The 27514-nt window shown below is 39.1% G+C and overlaps 1 protein-coding gene across 1 annotated transcript; it reads right to left on the bottom strand.

Annotated features, from left to right (window-relative positions):
* Positions 1–539: 539 nt before the first annotated feature.
* On the bottom strand, positions 540–27022 carry LOC132184336 (uncharacterized). The gene is made up of 12 exons (XM_059597931.1): positions 26783–27022; positions 26161–26313; positions 24998–25115; positions 23834–23930; positions 22876–22982; positions 15968–16090; positions 15640–15793; positions 14826–14886; positions 14344–14723; positions 5624–7238; positions 3008–3369; positions 540–916 (listed from the first exon to the last, which is right to left on the bottom strand). The coding sequence occupies exons 2-11, from the start codon at positions 26286–26288 to the stop codon at positions 3123–3125; spliced, it is 3030 nt and encodes a 1009-aa protein (XP_059453914.1). The 5' UTR covers positions 26289–26313; positions 26783–27022; the 3' UTR covers positions 540–916; positions 3008–3122.
* Between the last annotated feature and the right edge of the window lie 492 nt (positions 27023–27514).

Below are 27514 nucleotides of genomic sequence, written 5' to 3' on the forward strand. Positions count from 1 at the left end.
CAATGGCTTGGCGAGTCCTAACCAGATCTCTACAGGCTCTTGACGAAGTTCTAACGATGTCCCCATGAAGTCCTAACGGGGTCTCGGCATCATCGTGGCTAAATTTGTTGATTTGAGAATGAAATGGTCAAACTCAAAAAATGATTTACGGTTTCAAAAATGGAAACCATTTTTTGAAAATCAAAGAGGCTATTTCAGTCAAACAAAAAGTATTTATTATTGTCTATTATTTTCTGTTGCACCAAACACTTGAAAATACGAAAAACATTTTTTAGAAATCATGCCAAAACAAAAAGGAGCCTTTATTAATTTTTTTTTTTTAAAAAAATAAAGATAAATTGAGTACACCACATCAGCTAAATATTCTGAAAGACTGTTAGATGAATGCTGGATAATATTTATCTTTGCGAAAATACGAAAAAGTTTCTCTCTTTTCATGTTATTGACTTGTATTGACTCCCTGCACAGCACCAGCATCCCCGTTTTCAGTTTTAACTTTATCTAGCATCCACTGCTAGATCGATTAATATACCAAAAAAGAAAGGAAAACAACCACGATTAAAGTACTATGCCTTCTCAAAAATAATCACTAGCTGTTGATAGTTCTTGCCGCATCATACATAATTATTTCCTCTACAATTGTGAATCACCATAAATATATCAAATCAAACGGCTAAATGCAGCTTGAGGTAGGAAGAATTTATTTATTGAAAATTGAACTATAAATGAATGTGCCTCATTTCCCTCCATTTATCATGTGGACATAAGATTTTCCTTCGAGAGCCATATATCAACAACACCGTGGCACCATGTCCCGATTTCTGAAAGATATATTGACAAACCATAACTTTCTCCTACTGTACACAGTAACCTGAAGTGCCATGATTTTGACCTAGTGTTGAATGGAAAAAGCCACCTGCATTAACCCAGAACCCAATTAAGAAAAATTTACCAAGCTGGTAAAAACAAAATAAATAAGCCAAAACCATATAGACAAAATGACTCTGTTACTTATTGGTGGGAGAGAGCACTCTGATGAAAATGGGTGGTAGCAGGAATCAAATGGGGGTAAAATCCTAGAAATGACGGTTGATAGGAAGAAAGAGAAAACTCCATTCCAGTCAGCACTAATTCTAACACACAGTCATAAACAGTTTTCACTGGCATCACTCGAGAAATTTGCACATCTTGACTAAAGGAACACCAAATTTTCCTTGAACATACAAAGTATAAGTGTCTTCCTGAATTTACACACATCATTATGATGCACGCATAATTTTCATTACAGGAGAACGGAGAATTAGCGTAAGTCCCAAAGAGTGATTAAGGAAAAGCCAAAATCCCCTGGCATCATTAAATGCTGCTTTAGATACCCATATAGCACAGAATTTCACCATAGCCAAGACAGGATCTTCAAACTGTGATCCAACTTCAGCCCTTATGCCCCATTGGTCTTCAGAGTAAACTTTTCCTTATATTACTCATGAAAGCAAACTCCTTGATAATAATGTCAAAGAAGCGGGAGTTGAAATTGTACACAAAGAAGACGATTATGATGTTAAGATGGTGGATGCAAAAGATAACCAAGAAAATTGGCAAGAAACTATTGAGGCTAAGGATGCTGTTCAAGAGACTAAAGAATGCGTGACAAAGGTAAGGGAGATTATGAAGGAGCAAGATATGCACTGTCAACAAGTCCAGACCAAGGATGAAATCTTTTCCAAGACAGTCCAACCCATTGACTTTGTGCTTCCAAATAAAATTAATGATGAGGAGCAAAAGAAATACATCCCACAATCATCCTTGCTGTTTCCAACAAACAAATAATGGCATTGGCTCAAAGTATCAACTATTGCAGGGTGCCAGTTAAAGATGTCGAGTTTTCTCCAACTAGGGAGAATGATGCTGCCATGGAAGATTGATTTTCTATTACTACGGAACCTCGTTAATTCCAAGATTTAATTTGTGGCCCACGTGCAAGATCATATGGACCAAATTTTATATGGTTTTGAAGGCCAAGCCATAGGAGACTAGGGTTAAAACTCTTAGTTTGGGATTTTATTTCATGAGCTATAATTAGTTTTGCAATCAGGGGCAGATCTGTACTTTTTTGTAATTCCTACAAGCTAAGGTATTTTGGTAATTAACTCGGTCTAGAACTTTCTAAGAGTTTCTAAGATTCTTGGGTTTGTTTTCTTTTCCTAATTAGTATTTGGGTTAAATACCTAACACCACCTTAGGGTTTCATTTCTTTAGTATTTAACCCTTAGTATTTTATTAGTTTCTTCATTTTACTAGTCAAATTAGGACCCTCAATTCTAATAATTTAAGAAATAAGCAGAGTTTTATTAATATGCTTCAATGTACTCATAATTTCAAAGACTTGGATGGTGGAATATTCATTTTTTAAGTGTTGAGACCAAGCGTGTTCTTTTCTCTTTTTTCTTTTTCTTCTTCTTCTTCTTCACTGCACACTAGTACTGTTTGCAGCCCTTGAACAGGCACCGACTTTTCTCTTTTCTTCTTTTTATCTATATTGCAAAGCCTAAATCATCCCGCATATTTTTCCGACCAAATAGCCACCCAATAGTCTATCAAATCCGACCAAAGCCCTTCAACAGCCACTGCCAGTAAATTTCTGCAACCATTTTTTTCACTTTTGCAGCCTTCTTGCAATTAAATCCAATGTTATTAAACATAAACATCCCACAATTCCTAAAATATTTTCCTCACCATAAGAAACCCTAAAAGCATAATTTCTGCCATCCCAAACCCCACCACAAGCTAAAGTAAACAGGTTGTCCCTATTTGGTCCAACATCAGAAAGTCAGTTGAAGAATTATCAGATTTGAGGCCATTGAAGAAAGTAAATTGTGTGGCAAGCTGGCAGCTACATCAAACAGTTCATAGAGGATGAGTGCTTAAAAGAATAAAATATACATCTTAGCAAATGAATAAATGGCATAGAACTTGTAGACAACATAACAGAAGTAGTCTCGATATTTACCTTCGACCCTGGTGGAAGCCTGCACTCAATGACCATGAAGGACATGATAATTGCTAATTGCTAGCACTGGAACAAATTGTCCTAATTACCGAGCAAGATTGCAGCATAAGAAGCCCTATTTAGTAGCAGCATAAGCAGAGGCCGCGGCAGCCTCTGCTATTAAGGAGACAGGTTGACGAGCCTGCAGACAGGCACCTATATCGAAGGGGTGCAACTCAGAACCATCAAAAAGGAGATTAACACCAGGAAGGACTACTTCTCTGCTATTAGCTTCATCTGGTTCAACTTTTACTGAACTCACAGGTGGGGCTTCTTCAATGGGCCTTGTAGCAGCCTCATAGACAGGAGTTAGCGCATATGATCTGCAAGTAACATTCATTAATTATATTCAGGAGATTCTCAAATTAAATCAGAAAAGCAACAAAGAATACCAAGAAATAACCCACTTTTCTATTAAAAAGAAAAAAGAAAGAATGCTTCATGACTATGTTCCAGAAAGCTGTGTCCCAATAAATGACTTTGTTCTTCCTCACCAGATAAAGACAGTCACATGAATCTCCGAGGATCACTCATAATGCTTCTCAAGATGACTGTTTTGCTGCTTGATAAGACCTTATATGACCATTATTAACAGTCAGTTATTTTAAAATTCTATTGTTGACCACTATTTATCATTCCTAACCAACACTGCATCAAGCTGGAAAACATGCAAAATAAATGACAACAACAACAATCCACAGCAGCAACCACCAAGCTTGGTCAGGTTCCTTGCCACCTAAATAGTTGATATTTCTGGGTTTGTCACACATCTTCCAAACGAATTATTTCTCAGATTTGAACCATAAAACCATGATATTTAAATTAAAAGATAGCAACAATTGGAAAGGTAATTTTAATCACCATCACATTTCCCCATAAAGTTTTTTTATAAGCAAATCAATCTTATAAAAAAACACACAAAGGGGGGCAAACCAATTACATGGGAAGTATACAAAAGAAACATCCAATTAAGAAGATGAAAAACACAAATCCAGAAATTCTAGGAAATTAGAAAAGCAAGAATTCTTCTAAGCTGTCATCCAAATATAAACAGATTTGAACATAATGATTTTTAACTCTAACACCGTCCACTCGTAATTTTTGAAGTTTCGAGCATTGTGTTCTTTCCAAATACACCACATTAAGCACAAAAGAACCATCTTCCAAACTTCTATACTGCAGTGGCTTTCAAACTGACCTCTCCAACAAGCCAACAGCTCCACCACCCATTGAGGCATGACCCACTCTATTCTAAAAAGACGAGATTGATACCCACAAGTCTCTGGCCGCTTCGCAGTGAAGCAAAAGAGGATCAATGGTTTCTCCGCTCTTCTTACATAAACAACATCAATCTATCACTATGAAGTGCCTCTTTCTCATCCCCATAAATAAATACCCTTCCTAAAATGTGATGATATCTATATGAAGATCAAGCTCTTGTGGTAATCTTTTAAGATTTTCGAGAATCCTAAACAATTATTCACGCTAAACATTCTTGCCTCCTCAATCCTCAAAACCTACAAAAACTTTTTAACTTTTTTATGCTACTATTTGGTTTTTTTTTTTTTTTTTTTTTTATTAGATATTGTTATGCTTATACAAGAAAAGTTAGACTAGGTAAAAGAAATTTTTTTTTGATAAGTAGACTAGGTAAAAGAAATGAACAGGTTTTTATTTGGTTATAGATGAAAAATAAATAAATAAAAATTTGTACATAAAAGTGAAGAATTATTCCACAAAAATAACGGAAACAAACGGGCTTTATTTGGTTATAGATGAAAAATAAAGAGAATAAATCAAAATTTGTATGAGGAACTATTTTATTCCCACAAAAAAAAAAAAAAAGGAAATGAAGTTATAGATGAAAAATTAATTAATTAATTAATTAATTAAAATCAGTACCTAGAAGTGATGGACTATTTCTATTCCACAAAAAACAGAAATGAACAAGTTTAATTTGGTTATAGATGAAAATAAATTAAACAGTAGACAGCTTATATTATTGGAAAATAAAAGAAAAACCACGTTTTATATATAGTTTTTCTTCCTCATCACTTTTTTTTATTTTTAAATACTTTTGTATCAAACAACCTTATGCACTTGAAGAGAGAAACATAAGGATATTTTGGAAAAAGCATAAATAATTTCTAGAAGATGCCTAGGAGTAAACCAAACATGGGAATCTCATATTTCCGGGAATCTTATATTCTCGGAAATCCTATCAAATTCCTAATCATTCCTAAACGTGGGTTTAGTCACAATGTGGATGCCAGGGGATATGTTAAATTCCCCGAACCAAACACTACATCAATATCATCAGCAGATAATCACATAAAAGGATCTTCCCATATAAATTTTTTTATTGAAAAACAACCTCCCTCAGCCTTACTAAGAACTTAAAGTAACCACTTTAAAAATTTTAAAAGTAAGGATGTAAATGCCAAAAATTCTATTTTAAAAAGTCTTGTAAAATAAGAAACTATAAGCAAATCCTGGTATGGAGACTAATGATATACAACACCTCAAAGGAGTAAATCAGCTGCATGCATATATTACAATATACTAATTGATACATACCTAAGAATGCTACCATCAAAGCTCAAAACTTCAGTCCGGCAACGATGCCGATTAGCAAGTTTTAGTCTCTGATGCTCACTCGAGGCTCTTGAAATGGGAGAAGAAGGGTCAACAAGCGGATTCCATCTTCCACTAGCATAGTTCATGAGTTGCCGAGGTGGTTCCTTTGATTGCTCTTTCTGGTAAAGAAGTTTTGCAGCAGAACCTGTTGCTTGGTACTCTGCACAAACATCACGTAACTTTTTTCTCAAACTTTGCATTGCTTCATGATGCTCACTAAGTGAATCTGTTTGAAGTAATTGCGATGATACCACTCTTTTACATATGTTGTTACACAATTTTGGACTAAAAAGTGGCATCCCAAATTCTACACTCAATGGGACCCATTCATACTTTTCATCATCAGCAGAAAAGTGGTCCGATTCTCTTTCTTTAAAAAGTTTTAATAGGCGAATGTAACCAACTGTCCACAACTCTATCTTGTTTGCCAAATCAGTTAACAGAGAGTTCAGTTTCAAACTTTCCTCTTCACACAGTCCCAATTCCTTCCCTATACGAGCTGTTGAACCATCAGAATTATTTAAAGGCAACGGAATGTCCATAGTCATGATTCTTCCAGATTTATCAAGATCATACCTGCTGAGAGGCTGCACTAGCACAGCTGAGTATTTAAGAAGTGAATTTAAACAATGTAAAAGTATACTTCCTTTGACTAAATTTCCTTCAAACTTCCCTCCCAGTCCTCCAACAGTAGAACCATCCCAAGACCATATAAGTGCTTTCTCACAACCAGCCAATGGTGCAGGAAGCAAGCGAAGACATTGTCCTTTCATGAGAACAACTGATAGAGGCCCACATGCCACGGTTGAATATAATACCAATTTCATCCATGGTGTCATGGATGAATAAGAGGGAGGACCGAAATTTATGGGACCAGCTGGTCCAGGAAGAATTGACGAGGGAGGAAGAGGAACCATGGACACAACAATGTCATAGTCACGATGAAACAACCTGTTTAAAGTAGCCGGTGCAAGAGAAGCCAAGCTTTCACAGCGCAGAATATCCACACGATATTTTTTTCTCCTCCTCAATGGATCTCTTCCAGTGTTTGGCCCTTCAACCAAAATCGTTTTCTCATCATTCTGCGAATTTGGATCTGATTCAGATACGTCACTTGAGCAATTCTTGTCTTCTGATGAAGTAGCAGAAAATATTCCATCATCATTACTTCCACTAGCAGATTCAGTCAAAACAGAACCCTCAAGATGCATCACAGAACCAGCCGATTCATCCTTATCCAGCCCAGGTTCTTTTATATCAGAATTTCCTGGTTTGTCAGTCAAAGTGATGTCAGCTATCAAAGCGGCTTCATCATTGCTTGAAGCATACATTCCCATTTTATTGCAGACTTCTTCTGCTTTGACATCAGTAGCAACTCCACCAGACTGTAGACATTCCAAAACACAACGGAGGCTGAACGCATGATTTGCAAATTCCTGCAATTCTCCCTCAAATTTTGTTCCCTCTAATGTACTCAGATCCTTGCAAAGATCAGCAATACTAGCATGACCCAACTTTCCTGCTTCATATAGTGTCACAGCATGGGACTTTAAGCCTGAAAAAACAATTAAAAAACAAGGCATATGATTAATGTCATAGAATTTGTTTAAATTCTACATACAGAGTTAAATGTCCAGGAGATGCCTCAACTTTTTCTACATGTTAGTACCACTACTACTTATATGATATATTTTGGTGAAAAAATTGAATCGCTGAGAGAGCCAAGCCTAGAAATTAATCAGACAGCGTGAGCAAATCAACCTGTTAAGTTTCTTTATAAAACATCAAATCAATTGTATGTAAAATTTCGTTCAACCAAAGCCTCCTTCTCATGAAGTTTGGATTTGGAACAGATGCTCATTTCTCTCACAGAAACATGACCTTAAATTTTTGTAACCCATTCTATACACATTTTTTAAATTCTTGAAATATTTCAGGGGGAGACAGTATCAGACAGAGCCGAAGAGGGGAGCACAGAAATATTGGGAGTCTCTGGAGGTGTGGGTCAGCCCGAGGATCAGTGTTCGAAAATACCTGGCATCACTGGAACTCCTGCCGGAGACTTACCGGCGACAGTTCAGGAAATCGAAGGTGCGAAAATACCCGGGGAGATGAGTTTGGCTATGGAGACATATATGGAGCAGTCTGAAGGAGGGGAAGCTGAAGTTATGGGAGAGGTGAGGGAGATCGAGCAGTGTTTGGTTGTGGGTGAGGGGGTTGGTGCAGAAATAGAAGGGGTCCGTCTACTCGATGAACTGGGGGGGGAAGAATTATTAGATATTTCACCTCTAGCCATAATGGGAGTGGGAGAAAATACACCGCTGTCTCCGGATTGGGTCCTAGAACGGGTGTTAGAATTTTGCCAAGAATTGGGCCTCAAGTGCGATGGGCATGAGGAGGAGTTGCTGGCACTGTTTACTGTCATCGAGAACAATCGAGCAAATGGGCGAAGGGGCAGTGGACACCCGGGGATTGCTAAAGTAGGGAATCGAGTTAGTCGGGAATTAAAGGGACTGGAAAGCACAGTGAACTATGATGTGAAAGGATCGCGAAACGAGAATGGTAACGGGAGGGTTGGAAAATCTTGTCAATGAAGCCAAAAATAATTTCATGGAATGTGCGAGGTATGAATGAGCCGGAGAAAAGAGCAAAAATTAGGCGGAGACTAAGAGAGTGGAAAGCGGATATTGTGTGTCTACAGGAGACAAAAATGGAGGTTATCAATATGGAGGTGATTCGGAGTGTGTGGGGGTGTAATCATGTTGGGTGGTTGTACTTGAGAGCTATGGGTGCATCTGGAGGTATTTTGTTAATGTGGGATAGACGAGTGGTGGAGAAAGTTGAGGAATGTGTAGGGCATTTTGTAGTAGCCTGTGTCTTCAGAAGTGTCACGGAAAATTTTGAATGGGCTTTTGCGGGTGTGTATGGACCAACTGATGCTAGTATCCGAAGCAATTTTTGGGATGAACTGGGAGGTGTAATGAATGTGTGGGATCGACCTTGGTGTGTGGGAGGGGACTTTAATATCGTGCGCAATCCTGGAGAAAGATTACGGGCTACAAGACAAACACAAGCAATGACCGATTTCGTTGATTTCATCTTTGAGCATGGGCTTATCGACCTTCCAATGGTAGGAGGGCGGATCACATGGTCTAATAGGCGTGCAGGGTCCAGACTTGATAGATTTTTGATCTCTACAGAATGGGAGGAACACTATCCAGATGTATGCCAAAAAAGATTGCCTAGAGTAATATCAGACCACTTTCCAGTGATATTGGAGTGTGGAGCTGGAAGAAGGGGTCGGATACCATTCAGGTTCGAAAACATGTGGTTACAAGCGGAGGGGTTCGTGGAGCAGGTAAAGAATTGGTGGAATTCCTATTCCTTCGAAGGTAATCCTAGTTATGTGCTGGCCAGTAAGTTGAAAGCTTTGAAAGGGGACCTCAAAAAATGGAATGTGGAGATTTTCGGCGACATAGGCAAACGTAAAAAGGAGTTGGAGGACGTTTTGGGTGGGCTGGACAGAATAATAGAAAGTAGAGAATTAACGGACGAGGAGACGATTCGGCGAGATGAATGCTCTCAAAACTTAGAGAAGACACTCTTACACGAAGAAATGAGTTGGAGACAGAAATCTAGAGCATTGTGGCTAAAAGAGGGCGATCGGAATACGAAGTTCTTTCATAGGTTGGCAAACTCACACAAGAGAAATAACACGGTTGCGGCAATGATGGTGGGTGGGAGAAGGACCGAGGATCCGGTAGCTATACAGGAGCACATTGTACATTTTTATAAAGCGTTATATTCTGAGCAGTGTCAGGCGAGACCAACCTCATTATTAGATCCTCTGATGGAACATATTAACTCTATTGAGGAAGGGGAGAGAATGTGGCTGGAGAGAGATTTTGAGGAAGAGGAGATTTGGGCGGTGGTGAGGAATTTGCAGGGTGATAAGGCACCTGGACCGGATGGTTTTACTATGGCGTTCTATCAGAAATGTTGGAAGGTCCTTAAGGAGGATTTGATGGCAGTTTTCAAGGAATTCCATGATAGTGGTAAATTCGAGAAGAGCATTAATGCTACTTTTGTGGCACTTATCCCAAAGAAAGCTGGGGCGGTGGACATAAAGGATTTTCGACCTATTAGCCTGGTAAGCGGAGTGTATAAAATAATCTCAAAGGTGTTGGTTAGCCGGATGAACTCCGTAATGGGGAAGCTTGTATCACAAACCCAAAATGCTTTTATACCAGGCAGGCAAATTTTAGATTCTGTTTTAATGGCGAACGAATGTGTGGATAGTCGGATTCGATCTGGGGAACCGGGTCTTATTTGCAAATTGGATTTGGAGAAGGCTTATGATCATGTCAACTGGGATTTTCTATTATACATGTTGGAGAGATGTGGGTTCGGGGAAAGGTGGAGAGCATGGATTCACCATTGTGTCTCTACTGTACGATTTTCAGTGCTCATTAATGGAACACCGGCAGATTTTTTTGGTAGTTCTCGGGGAGTGAGACAAGGGGATCCTTTGTCCCCTCTTTTATTTGTGTTGGTGATGGAGGCTTTTAGTAGGATGATGAAGGCAATGGTGGAGAGAGAGCTTATGGCTGGTTTCTCGGTGGGTTCGCGGTTTGATGAGGTAATGGAAGTGTCCATTTACTTTTTGCTGATGATACTATTATCTTTTGTGAGCCAAAGGTGGAACAACTTCGGAATTTGCGCTGTTTGTTGTTGTGCTTTGAAGCGGTTGCGGGGTTGAAAATAAATTTAGCAAAGTCGGTGATTGCTCCTATAGGGGTGGTGGAAGATGTAGAAGGATTGGCAAGTATACTTGGATGTGGTGTTGATTCAATACCATTTATATATTTGGGGCTACCTTTGGGGGCTCATAATAAGGACCCCTCTATATGGAATAAGGTCATAGAGAAGTTGGAGATGAAATTGGCAGGGTGGAAGCGAATGTATCTATCCAAGGGGGGGAGATTAACGTTGATCAAGAGTACGCTATCTAGTATACCCACATACTATTTATCGTTGTTTCAAATTCCAGTGAGTGTGGCGAAACGGATCGAAAAAATACAAAGAGACTTTCTATGGGGAGGTGTCGGAGATGAGTTCAAATTCCATTTGGTCCGTTGGTCCAACATTTGCATGCCTATGGAGGCGGGGGGATTAGGGGTAAAGAATTTGATACAATTTAATCAAGCTTTATTGGGTAAATGGCTGTGGAGATTTGCACATGAAAGAGATACATGGTGGAGGAAATTAGTGGAGACAAAATATGAGGTGATGAGGGGTGATTGGTGTACCAAGGAGGTAGGAGGGTCACATGGGGTGGGATTGTGGAAAAGTATCCGAAGGGGGTGGGATGAGTTTAAGCAACACATACGATTCGAGGTGGGAACCGGATCTCGTGTGTTGTTTTGGCAGGATGTGTGGTGTGGGGAGGCACCTCTGCAGAATTTGTTTCCCGCCTTGTTCAATATTGCATGTGGTAAGGAGGTATGGGTAGAGGAGAATATGGAGAGGGTAAATGGAGCTATACATTGGAATGTAAGATTTACTCGACCTGTTCATGATTGGGAATTGGAGGAGGTTTCAAGTTTCTTCGAATTGCTGTATTCACAACATGTAAGGCAAGGTGGGGTAGATAAAATTTGTTGGTTTCCCTCGAAGAGGAAAATCTTTGAGGTGAAGTCTTTCTACAAGGTGAAGTTAAATCCAGCCCCGGTGGATGGTCCGTGGAAGCTTATTTGGAAGAGTAAAGCTCCTCCGAGGGTGGCTTTTTTCGTTTGGACGGCGGTTATGGGAAAAATTTTAACATTGGACAACCTACGAAAAAAGAACATCATTGTGACAGAATGGTGTTGTATGTGCAAGAAGAGTGGCGAATCTATTGATCACCTTTTAGTGCATTGTGAAGTTGCTGTAGAGGTATGGAATATGATACTCCAGCTATTTGGTATAACGTGGGTGATGCCGAGGAGTTTGAAGGAATGTTTGGAAAGTTGGAGAGGGCAAAGGGGAAAGCGATCAGCCGTGCACATTTGGAGGATGGCTCCTTTGTGTGTAATGTGGTCCTTATGGAGAGAAAGGAATGCGCGGAGCTTTGAGGATCATGAAATGGGCAATACAGAATTGAAGCAAAGGGTGCTACAAACTCTCTTCTCTTGGAGGATATTGGGGTCTTCTTCGCAAGCTTCAACGCTTACGGATTTTATAGATTTATGTGCGTCCTTTTCTGTTTAAAGCTCGTGTAGTGGGCTCTTTTGTATACTTCCTGTGTACATGGGTTGCGCCCCTTGCGCTTTTTATACAATGACTTTTACTTATCAAAAAAAAAAGCGGAATCACACCAAGTTCATCTCTGTTCCAGCCGCATTTTGCACTTCTTAGAACTAAATGCAGCCATATTCCAATTTCACCACTTAATATTATGGAGAGAGGAGGAAGTTGAGATGGATAAATATAGCACTCAAGCAAGACAAATCAAAACCAGAAAGTTGAACAGGGTTAACTAGCAAGCATGAAAGCAATTTGCTCTAGTCCAACCTGACATCCTTCTCATGAGAAATAAAATACAAAACACTAATAACACTATTTAATCTTGCTCTTACAGTCTATGCAAACTTAGATCAATTCTTGGTAGCTCTTATACTTAATGCAACCGAGATTATCATCAGGTGCCTTAAATGATGATGGCAAAGGAGATTCAGAATCCCACAGGTAAGGTCACACAAACTCTCCGCTGAAATGAAATAGACATGAGAGAAGCAAGACACGTTTCCAGCATCTCTATTTGCCACTTTTGCTACAAAATTGCATAGGATCATAGACTGTAAGCTGAGTGCTTCTAAATGTCTAAAAATTTAAGAAGTTGATAGGCAGCATGAGCAATGCCGGATCTAATAGTTCAGTACCAAGTAACTAAGACTTTAAGGATTCTGAGTCTGGTGTATGGGAAACTAACAGATCTAATGCAAATCTGGGTAAGATTAGCTGTTTAGGCTGTACTTGAGCTGAGAAAACTAGTATGTTCTATGGCTACAAAAAACTGACAGAAGGTTGTAACACAGTAGGCCATAAGTAAAAAGAGAATAAAGAGACAGAAAATAAAATAGGGAAAATTGAGGTTCTTTAGTATCACATGCAAGAGAGATGCATCACAAGCCAAACGACCAGTCTGGCTGTACTTTTTTTGATAAGTAATAAAAAGTTTTATTAAAAGCGTATAGGCGCCCTAAAGTATACTGGGAGTATACAACAGAATCACCTAACAAGAAGAGGAAAAGCGAAAAAGAAAATCATCATAAGTAATCGACATTTGAAAGACATGCGCCACAGTCCAGAGATACAAAGTATGAAAACAAGAGGCTAATATGTCTTCCAAGATCCCCTCTAAAACCTCAAAACACCTACTATTTCTTTCTTTCCATAAACACCAAAAACAGCAGGTGGGCACCATCTTCCACACCGCGGCACTCCCCCTCCTCCCCGAGGACCACCAACCGGCTGTACTTCTAACCAAAGTAATAAGTTACAGAAATATACACACACTAAGGAGGATACTTAATCCTGAAGTACTTCAATTTGAAGTAAGTTAAATAAGAATGCTCCATTGGTGAAACACTTAATGGCTAATTAACCTGCTATATAAACAAGCTACTGATTAAGCATCTAATCTTCCTTAAATTTCCATATTACAAAATGCCCCCTCTATTCCACAAAATAACATAAGGCCTCAAAGATTAGGCTCCCATGTCAGTCCTCTGTTCCATGCCAAATCCAAACTGACTTTCTTTTGTATTATTATTATTATTATTATTTTTTTTGATAAGTAACTTTCTTTTGTATTATAATCTTGAATGTACCTTTTCTTTCCCTATCAATTAGGATTTTTCTTTTTTTCTCTGAGCGCCCTGTCAAGGATTAGTTAAATTTCTGGAAAGTTTTCTCCAGCATAAAGCAGGACCATATTTGAGTCCTGGAGAAGGCTGCTTACCAAGTACAGTCCATCAAAGGGAGGGAAAAAGAAGTGTAAGAGGAGCACTATGCTTCCACCCTTTTGAGATGAAAATTTGCTCTTGCCTCACTCAGATGACTAGAGTTTAGGAAGCTTATTGAACTTGCACTTCGGAAGAAACTAACAAGGTCCTTCGGACCCACCCCTGCAGAATAAACCCTGATCTCGTGCACCGTACCCTTGGAAGTTTCCCTACACGAAACTGGTTAAATCGCTGGCTTTTCACCAGGGGTGTGGCCCCAAGAAATTGTTTGCACCTATGAGGTATTGAACCTTGGACCTTGAAGGAAGCAAACCCCAAGACCAAGGCCTCCACCACATGGGCCAACCCCTTGGGGTAGGAAGAAACTAACATACAAAGAAGACAAATCAGAAGTATGGAAGAATAGCCATTCAATATGACCTTCCCTCAAGCACAGAAACCGGTAGAATACGCATTCTATTTCTAGGTCCCTCAAATATCATTGTTACCCGAGGTTCTCATTCTGAGGTCAGAGCTAGTTTGTCAACCTTATTCTGTTTGACAGATAAAATTCAGGGTAAAAGCACCATAAAAGGTACATTCAAGATTATAATACAAAAGAACTTGACATTGGCAAGAAGAAAAAAGTATAGAGCAAAAGAAGAATCAACAAACCTGGTGAAACAGAGCCCATCATAAGATAGGATGTTATATTAGCATCAACTACAAAAGCAACACGAGCATGGGAAGAACTGGGCCCGTAGTTTTCTGTCCCTGAAACATCTCCTTGTTGAGCAGCATCACCATCAATGAACATGTTTGCTGAGCTTAGAGTAGCACGAGAAGCATCTTCATCACTAAGAGTGGTTCTAGGAGAACCAGGCATGCTTGCATCTTGAAGAATAGATGCTGGATCAATTACTTTTACTGCCCAACCCAATCGACATGCAAAAGATGCAGCAGCCTGCAGCTGCAAAAGGTCAGCCTGTAGCGTTGTTGCCAATTCAGCAACAGTTGCATTCTCACTTGAAACAACAAAAACTGCATACAGTAACCTGAACGATAGATTACACAAGAGTTAGGATCTTAATTAAACCATTTGCAAAAAACATTTGAATGAAAAAGCAGTTATCTACATAGTAGGATAACGGCCTTACTCCTCAATAGGATCTTCATAAGACTGCTCCCTGTTGGAAACAAACCCTTCAAGCCTGGAAACTGAACAGCCATGAATGTTAACATTGTGGATTTAAACAATAACCCCCCCCCCCCCCCCCACAAAAAAAAATATATATATTTGTTATCCTATTATGATGTTTTATTATTCAAAGGAAAATTTTCTATAAAGCAAAGCAGATGGATCCACTATAGTAGTTCCAGGTATATATTTTAATTACTTAATTAAAATAGACATCGAAATACATAATTTTCCCGTAAGGCCCACAGCCAGCTTCACCAAAAGTCCACAAAACTATGCCCCCTATGAAAATCTTTCATTGATTAACTTAATGAAAAAAGGCTTCAAAGCCAAAAAATAAAAATAAAAAACATAATTTCTTAACTTGTACGCCAAAATGCTTTGAAAATTTCTTTTTTCTCTTTAATCTTCTTTGGGGGAAGGACAGGTGATGTGCACGGATGACAAGTTTATTACAATATATAGCACAACAATGAAATACTTCATGCCAACATAAAGCTAATGTTCCAGAATTACAAAATAATTTAAAGAAAAAATCATAATTCATTGGCGCATTGGATGGATGACAGAAACAAATAAGAGCAAAATCAAAATCAGTTGAGAGAGAGAGAGAGAGAGAGAGAGAGGAACAAACAATTTGTCAATGATTTTAGGCACAAATGTATGTTTCAGGTAATTGATCATTACATGGAACTTAAGATATAGAAAACTAATGATATCAATTCCTTAACAAAGACGTAAACAAATATATACTCTAAAAATATGCAACTTACCTTTAAAACGGTCATCAGGATAAACAGGGACATCGAAGTAGACCAAACCCCGTTTGAAGAGACCCTTTACAATATCAGGATCGAACAAAATAAATGAATTTCCTTCCTCCTTACAGACTTTATCAATTGTTGCCATTTCTTCTTCTGAGAGTTTCTGTAAAAAGCAGGAAAAGTTGGTAAGTTGACATCAATCACCAAGAGCTTGACCAGAAAGCACATAGATAGAGATTTCTGTGACCAGACTCCCTCTGAAATCAAAGGATTTTGTTTAGGTAGAAACTCCTATGAATTCAAAGAAGTAAGAAAAAATAATCATTAAGGACCTCACCTTGAATTCTTCTAGAGTAAAGTTCACAAGACAAACTCCCCACCATGGTTCAATTACGAAATCTACAGGTTGTATCGGTAACAGTTCTTTTGCAATTGACTTATTCAGCTTCCACATTATTTTCTGGGTAGCTCCAAAAAGGTAAATAACAGGTAAGATAAAGATGTATGGTCCATCTGAAGGCAAAGGAAATTATGATGCCAATATAAGTTTATAAAGCAAAATCCATGAAAATGATAAATATTTTGGCACAATAAGAGGACCATCAAAATGCATTTTCATTTCCTCCAGAGGTGCATTAGGGATTTGGGTTTTTAGGGCTGGTGTTGGGCTAGTGTGGGCTTTAGTCTTTGGGTTCTCTTTTTGGTTTTTCCGTTTGGTTGTGGTTACTTGTTGGGTTTTTGGGTTGGGCCTTCTTGGGTTTTGTCTTTGGGTTTTAAGTTGGGCTACCTATGTATACTTTCTTGTGTACCTAGAGGCACATTGCGCTTTTTTTTTATATATACAATATTACTTATCAAAAAAAATATATAAAGCTCTAATTCCTAGATATAGCTGATATCAGATAGTGCTAATCATCCACAACTAAATCAAATGGTCCTAAGAAAAGAAGTGTGTCTCTCTAGGCTCTCAAACCCTAGAGGAGAAGAAAATCTTTTCCTAGTCTTGACGGCTGTGGAAGGTGGATTGCTACCATTGGAGATTACGAACGGTTGAAGTTTCTGATGGAAGAAGATCTGTCAAGGTTGTGGGGAAATCTTTCTCTAACTGAGGAAGAGGAGATAGAAGTGGAGATTAAGAGTGAGGCGTTATCTGGGATTGTCTCCAGAGGGAAATCCTGCGTAGTGGGGAAGCTGCTCACGGAGAGGTTTATCGAGAAAGAGATCATCAAATCCCAATTAATCCGATGGTGGAAACCAACGGGAAGGCTAACCCTTAGAGTTGTGGGGGAGAATCTATTTTTAATAGATTTCGAGCACAGCTGGGACAAAACTCGAATTTTGGAGGGGTGCCCATGGGTGATTGAAGGAGTTGTGTTTTCTGTGGCAGACTTTGATGGGGTCACGCCACTGGAAAGGATCGATTTTGAGAAAGTGGCGTTTTGGGTACGCATGTATAAATTACCATTAGCATGCATGGGAACTGAAGTTGGAAACCAGATAGGATCTACGGTAGGCTTTGTCGAGGAGGTGGAAACTGATGAAGATGGCATCGGATGGGGGAAGTTTTTACGTGTAAAAATCAGGATTGATTTAACAAAGCCTCTTGCAAGGGGTAGAAGATTAAAAGTTGAAGGTTAATCAGTATGGATTAATTTCCAATACGAACGAATTCCGCGTTTTTGCTTCCATTGTGGAGTTGTGGTTCACGGTAGGGTGGGTTGTCTGAAGAAGCCTGGACCTGGAGTGTTGGAGAACGCGACTGCGTATGGGCTGTGGTTGAGGGTGCCACCGCCTGGCCGGCGAATCCGGGGGGGAACAGATGCAATGTCAAAGAGAATGGAGTCAGATTAGTCTCAAATGGGAGAACAACACAGGAAGGGAATGGGGAGCATGGCCGAAGAGGGGACCAAGACAACCTCCGGTGATGACAGCGGTGGTTTCTTTGGAACGTCGGCGGGGATGGAGGAAGAAACCAGACCCTCTGATCCAACGGCAGAGATGGCTCTCAAGGGGAATGATCAGTTTGGAATGGGAAAGGAAAGCAATCATGGATGCATTGATGCTGTTTCCGAAAATCCTAGCGACAACCGTTACTTTGGAAAAGGATCTGCCGCGAATCAAAGAGGAATGGAGCATATTAATGTTGAAAGCGTTACGTTGACACCACCGAATATGGTAGGTGGGAGAGAGGGATCAATATTAAATGGTGGAGCTGAAAATCTGGGTGGAAATTTTATCGAAAGTAAATCGGTTTTAAATGGTGGGGTAGAAAATCTGGGTGGAAATTATATTGGAAGAAAACTTGCTGAGGGGGCGCCATTTGTTCAAAAAGGAGCTGAACCGAATCGCAGTGTGGAGAATAGTGGCAAGGGCAGCTCGTGTCCTGGGCCAACCATCGTTGACGTGGAAAAAACGATGGCCAATACATCCTTAACTGATTGTGTTGGATCAAGAAAGGAACTAAAAAGTCTGTCGTGGAAAGGGAGAGCCCGTGGTGCTACCCAAGCCCGGCAATCCTCTCCTGTGGAACAATTGGGTAAACGAAAGCCGGATGAAACTAAGGTGGTGGGAGCTAGTTTTGGAAAAAAGGGCCGTAATATTTCAAAAAAAAACAGTAGTGCAGTCAATGGTAGAAGATGCTACTAATAAAAAGGAGCTTGGATCGGGAGTGGCTGAGGCTGGTGGACAGCCCCACCGACCGCAATGAACATCATGAGTTGGAACTGTCGGGGGCTTGGAAACCCCCGTACAGTTCGAGACCTTTGCCGTTTGGTGAGGGCCAAGAGACCCATAATGGTTTTCCTTATGGAAACCATTCTAAGGAGAGATAAAATGGAGGGAATTAGGTGCAGGCTGGGGTTCCCCAATATGCTAGTTGTTGATTGTGTAGGGAAAAGTGGTGGTTTGGCACTATTATGGACAGAAGATGTCGATGTGGAAGTTCAAATTTATAGTGGGAGCCATATTAATGCGAAAATTTGCACTAAACCTTCTTTAGGTTGGTGGAAATTTACGGGTTTTTATGGTCATCCGGAGGCGAGCAAACGTAAAGAAGCATGGGGTCTCCTCCGCTACCTTGCAACTATGGATCCTAATCCATGGATTTGTGTGGGGGATTTTAATGAGATTTTGTATGCGTCGGAACAATGAGGTGGGAATAGTAGACATAGCAGTTTGATGGATGATTTTCACTCCACCTTGGCAGATTGTGATTTAGCGGGCTTGGGTTTCAGGGGGCCAAAATTCACATGGAACAATGGTCAGGATGGTGAAGATTTTATTCAAGAACGTTTAGACAGAGCAGTAGCAAATGATGGCTGGAGATTATTATTTCCCCATGCAGAAATTTTAGTGGAGGGTTCTATTTGTTCTGACCACCTTCCTTTGTTTGTGGTACTGCATGAGCCCGGTCGGTTGGGGAGATTTTCAAGCAGGTTTATTCACGAAGCCTCATGGTGTTTGGATGGGTCTTATACAGACATCATTAATTCTGCCTGGCACACTGAATACCCACGGGCTGAACATTGGGATGGACTAATGACTAAATTGGGTAGGTGCACAGTAGAGTTGAAGAAGTGGCAGGCAAAGAAAAAAGTCCCGAAGCAGAAATAAAAAAGTTATGTTCATTAGTGGCGGATTTGCAAGCTCAGGAAGGAGTGGAGCATACTGACGAGATTGCACAGCTTAAACAAAAGGTGCAGTCCCTCATGGAGCAAGAGGACATAAAGTGGAAACAGCGTGCGAAGGTGGAATGGCTCAGAGATGGCGACAAAAATACAAGGTTCTTTCATGCTTGTGCAAATTAGCGGAGAAAGTCCAACCTGATACGTATGGTTTGTGATTTAGCACGGAACCGGGTGGAATCTCAAGAGGCTATAGGGGGTGCTTTTGTAGAATACTTCAGGGCTCTATTTACCTCGGGAGCACCGAATCATATGGGGGAATGCTTGGAAGTCATTGACAGAAAAATTACGGGTGAAATGAATGAGGAGTTGCTACGACCCTTTACCGCGGCTGAAGTTAGTGGGGCTCTCCACCAAATGGCGCCTCTCAAAGCGCCTGGACCGGATGGACTTACGGCTGGTTTTTCAAAAAAATTGGGCGGTGATTGGACCAGAGGTTTGCAATGCTATACTTTTTTCTTTAAATTCTGGAGTTATGAATAAAGATTTGAATTCTACGTATATAGCCCTGATACCAAAGTCAAAAAACCCTCTGTCTGTATCTGATTATCGCCCTATTAGCCTTTGTAATGTGCTATATAAGTTGATTTCAAAGGTGTTAGCCAATAGACTTAAGAAGGTGCTGCATGCTATCATATCACCGTTCCAAAGTGCTTTCATTCCGGGGCGTCTTATAACGGACAATATTCTGGCTGCCTATGAAACCCTTCATACTATGCACTCTCGGATGTATGGGAAAAAAGGGTTCATGGCAGTCAAATTAGATATGAGTAAGGCATATGACAGGGTGGAGTGGGGTTTTTTGGAGGCAGTGATGAGGCGAATGGGTTTTGATAATAGATGGATCAATCTTATTATGATGTGTGTTTGTACAGCTCATTTTTCAGTTTTGGTGAATGGAACCCCAGTGGGGCCGATTATTCCTACTAGGGGGCTTCGTCAAGGCGACCCAATTTCGCCCTACCTCTTTATTATTTGTGCCAAAGCTCTTAGCTCTATGCTGTCTCGGGCTAATCGTGACGGACCCTTGAGGGGTATCCCCACCTCCAAGAAGGGCCCTCGCCTGAACCATCTTTTTTTTGCTGATGATAGTTTATTGTTTTGCAGAGCTAATGTAGCACATTGGAATCGCTTGTCTCATGTCTTGAGGCTTTACGAACAAGCGTCTGGCCAAAAGTTGAACGCTAATAAAACGGCTATTTTTTTTAGTCGGAATACGTCGGTCGCAGACCAGGATGCTATCTTAGCAATCGCCGCTATACTAGCGACTCAGCGATATGACACTTATCTAGGACTTCCGGCGTTGGTTGGAAAGTCACGGATGAAGGAGTTCAAGTCCATCATTGATCGGGTTGAAAAACGATTGAATGATTGGAAATTAAAATTTCTGTCGCAGGCGGGAAAAGAGATTCTTTTGAAGGCGGTAGTGCAAGCAATTCCGACGTACAGTATGAGCGTATTCCAACTGCCAAAAATGTTATGCAAGAAGATTAACTCTTTTATGCAGGTTTTGGTGGGGCCATAAAACGAATGAATCTCGGATTCATTGGATGAGCTGGAGCCGAATGGGGCTCAACAAGGAGAAGGGGGGTATGGGATTTAGAGAGTTTACTTGTTTCAACAAGGCACTCTTGGCAAAACAAGTGTGGCGTCTCTGGAAAGTACCAGATAGTTTGGTAGCAAGGATTTTGAAGGCCAAATACTTTCCAAGGGGTGGGGTGTTGGATGCTTCTATTGGTTCAAAATCCTCATATGCTTGGAGGAGCATTATTAGCTCGAAGACGCTTGTACAAGAGGGGCTGTTTTGGCGTATTGGAAATGGAGAAAAAACTCGGATATGGGGGGATAAGTGGGCTCCTTTACAGAATAGCTTTACGATCCAATCCCCAACAAACCCGGCTTTTTGTGATTTAAGGGTCAGTGCGTTAATTGACCAGGATCTAGGTTGGTGGGATTCAACTCTGCTTGGAAGTCTATTCAGCAAGGAGGAAGTTGTAGCTATTCAATCCATTCCGCTTAGCAGTACGAATCAAGAAGATGTACTGATCTGGAAGGGCACGGCAAATGGCTTGTTTTCGGTAAAAAGTGCATACCATTTGGCCAAAGAAGTAGAGGATAGACAAAAAGCTAGTTGCTCCATGGGTCTGCATAAGAGTAATGTCTGGAAACTGATCTGGAATATTAAAATACCAAGTGTGGAGAAGAATTTTACCCACTCGGGACAACCTTTTGCGACGGAAAATTGTCAAGGATCCTCTATGCCCGGTTTGTGGTCTAGAGGCTAAGACACCTTTACATATATTGTGGAATTGCCCATCGGCTATGGATGTGTGGGGAGCAAGTTGCAAAAAGTTTCAGAAGAGTACATTGAAGGGGCCTATGTTCATTAACATAGTGGAAGAGGTATTACAAAATGGAACCGAAGAGGAAGTCAAAATGTTTATGGGACTCTCACGGCAAATCTGGCTTCGAAGGAACGAGATGCTTCATGGGGGGCAGTTTAGGCACCCAATTACGTTAATAAGGCAAGTCACTAATGCAGTGCTGGAATATGGGAGAGCTGTAGGGGGCGAATGCAATGAGCAGCAACGTCAAGGAAATAGGGAGGAGCAAAAGTGGATGGCACCACCGGCGGGTCGACTAAAAGTGAATTGGGATGCAGCTATAAACTTCAACGGGGGAAGAATTGGCATGGGAATGGTGATCCGTGACCATACAGGACGTCTTATGGCTGCCCAATGCAGTTTCAGACAGGGGGTAGTACAGCCTGCAGCTGCGGAGACCTTGGCTTTGATAAATGCTGTGCGGTTTTGTCAGCATTTGGGGGTGCAGCACCTTAGCTTGGAAGGGGATGCAGATAATGTGGTGAAGGCTGTGAACGCACAAGATGATAATTGGAGTAGATTTGGTCACTTGGTTTCTGATGTTAAAAATTTACTTAATCACTTTAGTCACTGGGAGTGTCACTCTGTGGGACGTCAAGCCAATTTTGCAGCCCATTATCTTGCAAAAATGGCTGCGGGAATGGGAATAAATAAGGAGTGGCTGGGAGAAATCCCTGATTGTATCTCGGAAACTATTCAAGAAGAGCAATCTGTAATCTCTTATTGATTGTTTAATAGAGCAGTGAATGTTTTTATTCAAAAAAATAATAATAATAATAATCAAATGGTCCTCTTATAGGAGTTAAATCAATATACAAATGAAGCTTTATGAAGAATGAAAATGGAAGGAAAGGCGAAGAGACTCCTGCTATAGAGAAAGCAAAATGTGAAACAGATGGTTGAAGCTTAAAACATAACAATTGTGGCTGTTGTTGCTAGTCCACTTAAAAAGCATTAACAAACAAAATAGCTTTAAGAAGGAAACTGCTTCCTCGTTTTCAAAATTTATCTTTCTTTAAGTTTCATTAATTTCTCCCTAAGAACCCTATATTGCAAATCAAATCAAAATAACATCTATATCATGTTAGAAACATATGTGTGTTAGTGAATCCTTATGATGCAAATTAATGTTTTGTGACATAAATATCTATAAAAATAAAAGCAAACCTATCCACTACCTTAGATCTGCACTTGTTCATGATATCAATGAATTCATTTCTCCCAATTCCTGTAAGCCGCAAAGCATCAGCAGCACTGAAATTTGGGATGCTATCATAAGGTTGCTCTGTAAATGATAATAAATGCTTGAGAATGACCATCCAACATTTAATATATTAAGCTAGTAAATATAAAACAGGCACAAAAAAATATGAAGGCAAATGTTGCATAAATATGCACATAAGCACACTTAACCATGATAAGTATCTATCTGTGAGTAGAAAAGCAAACAATGAAGAGATGAAGGCAACTTAGATTTAGAACGCAAATTATGGTTTCAATCATGAAAAGTATTTTAAGGATATGGTGACAGGTCACTGATGAAAATAGCAAAGACGGTTGGACTTAATGAAACATTTAGTCAATCCCATGTACACCCGACTCCTAACCAGGACTTATCATGATTCCCATTTGATAAGAGTACCAAGACTATGGGAAATATCCATCACCTTCTTGTTATTTTCCGAAGTAGATATATTGACTACAGAGTAAAAGGATACCAAGAAGCAAATCAGCCTCTCTTCATTCCCCACCCCAAATATTTCTATTGTGATGGATATGTTGAATACAGAAATTGTAAGAACCCATAAAGAAAAAATTATTTTTTTATTTAGATAATTAATAAACCAATCTCAATAATTTATTTATTTTTATTTCCAATGCAACATTAAATGAACCTTCTCTAGAAGATCTATTCCGCCAAATATAGCTTCACGTTGAGAAAAAAATTTATCAACAAAGATAGTTCATTAGAATATGAGAAGTTGTAGATGATACTAATTGGAAGGGAGGCTCACAAAACAACACATGTAAAATGATATGAGAAAACTACTTAATTTAAGTAACAGTACAACAATGTGATAGCTGGACATTTTAGCAAACTCATATCAGATTTGTTTAAAAAAGGCAACCTATTACCATTTTTCATAACCTCGAATATCATATCACAGTAATATCTGAAAGGTGATATCCTCATTACACGGCAAACATACTCCGCTAGGTGATAGGGAAATAGCTGCAAGTAATAAAATCAACATGTAAACTGCAAAAAATACTAGTCTGAAGATAATAGCACCTTCTGTAAGCCAAGAAGATAAATTGGTTATATTGTAACATTTATTTGCACAAACGTGTAAGGATGTAGTACAGCAAAATGTTGCAGCAGTTAATCAAAAACGTCAATCTTGTCACCAATTAAACATATCCAAGGTCTGTTCCAGCATCATAATAAAATCTGAAATGTGATATTAGTCTTACTTCTTTATATCATATAAGCTGTACAGGAAGGAAATGGGCACTCACATTACAACTTCAAGTCCAATCAGCCTCTAACATAAAACTTCCAACCTAAGAAGCACCAATAATCGACACGAAACAGGGAAGGATACAGCAATACAAAAATTCTTCAAACACTAGGATATAAAACAACTGCTACATGTTAAATAATTAATATATATATTTGTGTGTATATATTATATTAATTTTTATTTAAAGATAATTAACAAGCACCAAAAGGCTAAGAGAACATATTTAAGACTAATATTCAAGCAATAATATATATACATTTCAAGTAGAAAGTAACTGTCATCCATATTTAGCTTTCATAGATATTCTCAAAATACACTATTCGTAAATATCCCTAAAATCATATTTACTCAATTTGCTATTCAGACGTTCGCATGTTTAAAAATACACCATTTAATCTCCATTCCTAACATTTGACTCAAAGCATTTTAACGTAGCATTTAGAATCCCATTTTTTTATTAAGAATTTTTTTTTTTTTACCACAGTTGTGTCCCAGCTGTACTTGAGCCGTGTCTCAGCCGTATCACCAATGAATCCAACCTTCTCTGAATGCATCCAACTTTAAAATTTATTTATTTTTTAAAATTCATATACACGTATTAGACACATATATGGCCATGTCCAAGTAGTATCCATGTTCAATACAGGTCAAACATAAATACTTCAGCCTTTTTGAAGTATTTGTGCGTCCTGACTTTCAACTATCACTTTTTTAATCATAAAATTTTGGAGCAATGCACAAGCAAAAATTTCAATAAGATTTTCATATGACGCACCGCTAGATTCTTTCGCAAGTAACGCATCATATCTTCATAATATTCACTTTCTCTGCATACTTTGCGAGCAAAACAAGTGTTCCATTGGAGTCTTTTCTTTATGCAATGTTCAATAATCCTGCACTCACAGAATGAAAAACAGAAACAGGTAAAGCAAATGGAAAAACTCATTTCAGGACTTACCAAAAAAATACTTATTCAGGGATGTCAAAAAAAAATAGCACAAATGGTTCAGAGATTGTCAGTAGCAAAATTATAAACTCCCACTATACTAGAACAGATTCTAAGAAACTAAACAATCCAAGATCTACATCCTAAAGTTATTAAAATGAAGGGAAAAAGCCTTAAAGGTTGAATAAAATTCTAAATAGCGTTACTCGTAGAAGCATTTATAGGCAGTTGAGTGATACTTACACCCTTGAATAGATTTACAATTTCTATAAAAGAATTTCAATCATTCATCAGCAAAACCTTTCTCACCCATCTCTGTGTACTGATTTATTCTGGTTCGCAAAGATACCCAGGAGCGTTGGTTCTAAAATAGAATTTCTGTGACTCCCTACTGAACCAACCTGAATATTCATTTCTTCTATAAATGACCAATTTGGAAAGAAACTTTTTTTTGGCATTAATAATAAACCATATCTTAATGGATCTAAGCAGATATATTAGCATGCACATTTCCATTACAGGATTAAAACTTCACCCTGTTCCTCCCCTTCTTACCCCACCATATCCCCCCCAACAAGCGGCTGATCACCTATATGCCCCTTGCAATCTTCAGTCTCTACCTCAAGTATATTAGTTCAAAATAAAGCAAGAAATTTCAGCACATAAAGAAAAAATCTCAGTAACTGACCTAATAGAATTTTTTCCGGTTTATAGGTAACTAAAACTCATGCACCTGTTTGGAATTGAACCTATAATCTCACCCTCCACCCATTTTTCAAGTAGAGGAAATGCAATTTGGCCCAAAGACCATTGTCCTAATAGGTTGCTGCTTGGTCATTTTTTAAGTATTTTATCTCCTTTTACGAGCTAGAACCAACAACGTTTTTCCTTTCGAAAGTGAAAAATAACAGAGAAAAATGTAGAACAGAAAACGACAGAAACTATTAATGACCAAACACCCAAAAAATAGAGAACAAAGAAACTCCACTCACCTTCTGTGCCATTCCTCTTTAGAAGACAGCGTTGCTTGAAGTCGTTTGGGGAGACTGTCCCACGGGCATTCTTCCTTGACTGCTTTCAATATCAACTGTTCCTCCATTGTAGGTGGAGCGTGCTGCATCTTGTGAAACCGCTTAATCTACTCCCTGCAAATAAAACCACTCACTATAAACGACCACCAAATTTGGAACAATTGAGAGCAACCACACAAGCTCAATCAAATCCCTAAGTAAATCCCACAAAATTAAGAGTGAATAATTGTCTAAGAGCGTCACAATGACACAAGCAATACGAATTGGCAATGATGTCTTACAGCACATGACTTTCAAAAACGATTACATATGTCGTGCTTAATACGATAAACATCAATGGACTGAAATTAGATCGCGAACATCAATTATCTGAGATGTTGAAGAGTAATACAACATTTAGAAGAAAAAAAAACGTTAATCAAAACAGATGAAATCAAAGATGACAAAAAGGTAAAGAATTTGAAATTATGGTCACAAATTATGTATGACATTACAATGGTGCAGATCAAAGATTCGTAGTCAGTAATGCCAGTGATGAAATTATAGTTTCTATTAGTGCTGAAAGAATAGAAAGATGAGGTACCCGATCTTGATGGCAATTGTGGATTAAACTAGGGCTTCAATTTCGCGGGACTTCTTCTTCCTCGTCTTCTTCTTGTGTTCTCTTTTGGCTGTGGAACTGCGTACGAGATCTGACCAAGAACCAATGCTGCATTGGCCTGTCACCGGCCTGTCACCTGTGCGTGACTAGTTGTCATGATTATGGTCGCTAGACCCGGTGGGGTTCCCGGCCCGTCACAGTTGACCCGCATTTGATCCCGTATTAAGAAAATATAAATTTACTTTTACACTTCTCAAATCAAAAGTTTGTTCTAATGACCTTTTGTTGAGAGCATGAATTATCATCTAGGGAGACGGAAATCAACATTACTTTGGCTTGAGAATGTTTTCATTTTTTCTTAAATAACAAGAATGCCCAACCATATCTTAATTAATGCACACTTTTAGAAATAAATAATTTTTTTTACATATAGGCAATGATTTTTTTTTTTTTTTACATATTCGCACAATGTGAGGGAATGGGGTAGGAGAATTTGAATCAGTGACCTATGTTTCATAAGGTGTGGTCTCCAATCAATTAAACTACTTCTTGAAGACCATATCCGCAATGATTTTGATAAAAGTTTTCAAACTAAAAATAGATATGTATGTGACTTTCCATTTGTTTTGTGTACACACCCACCAAATAATGTTATATTCACAATAATTGCTAATTTGATCTCTTTTCCTTGTATATATATATTGATATTATTTT

This window comes from Corylus avellana, chromosome ca6 (assembly GCF_901000735.1).
Source record: "Corylus avellana chromosome ca6, CavTom2PMs-1.0".
NCBI classification, from domain to species: domain Eukaryota; kingdom Viridiplantae; phylum Streptophyta; class Magnoliopsida; order Fagales; family Betulaceae; genus Corylus; species Corylus avellana.

Bases quoted from the DNA above. Each gene is read 5' to 3' on its own strand.
- LOC132184336 (XM_059597931.1), bottom strand. From the start codon at position 26,288: ATGCAGCACGCTCCACCTACAATGGAGGAACAGTTGATATTGAAAGCA. The intron at 14,887-15,639 runs GTAAGTTGCATA...ATGGCTGTTCAG, and splicing joins TCCTGATGACCGTTTTAAAG to TTTCCAGGCTTGAAGGGTTT. The intron at 14,724-14,825 runs GTAAGGCCGTTA...TCTATCGTTCAG, and splicing joins TATGAAGATCCTATTGAGGA to GTTACTGTATGCAGTTTTTG.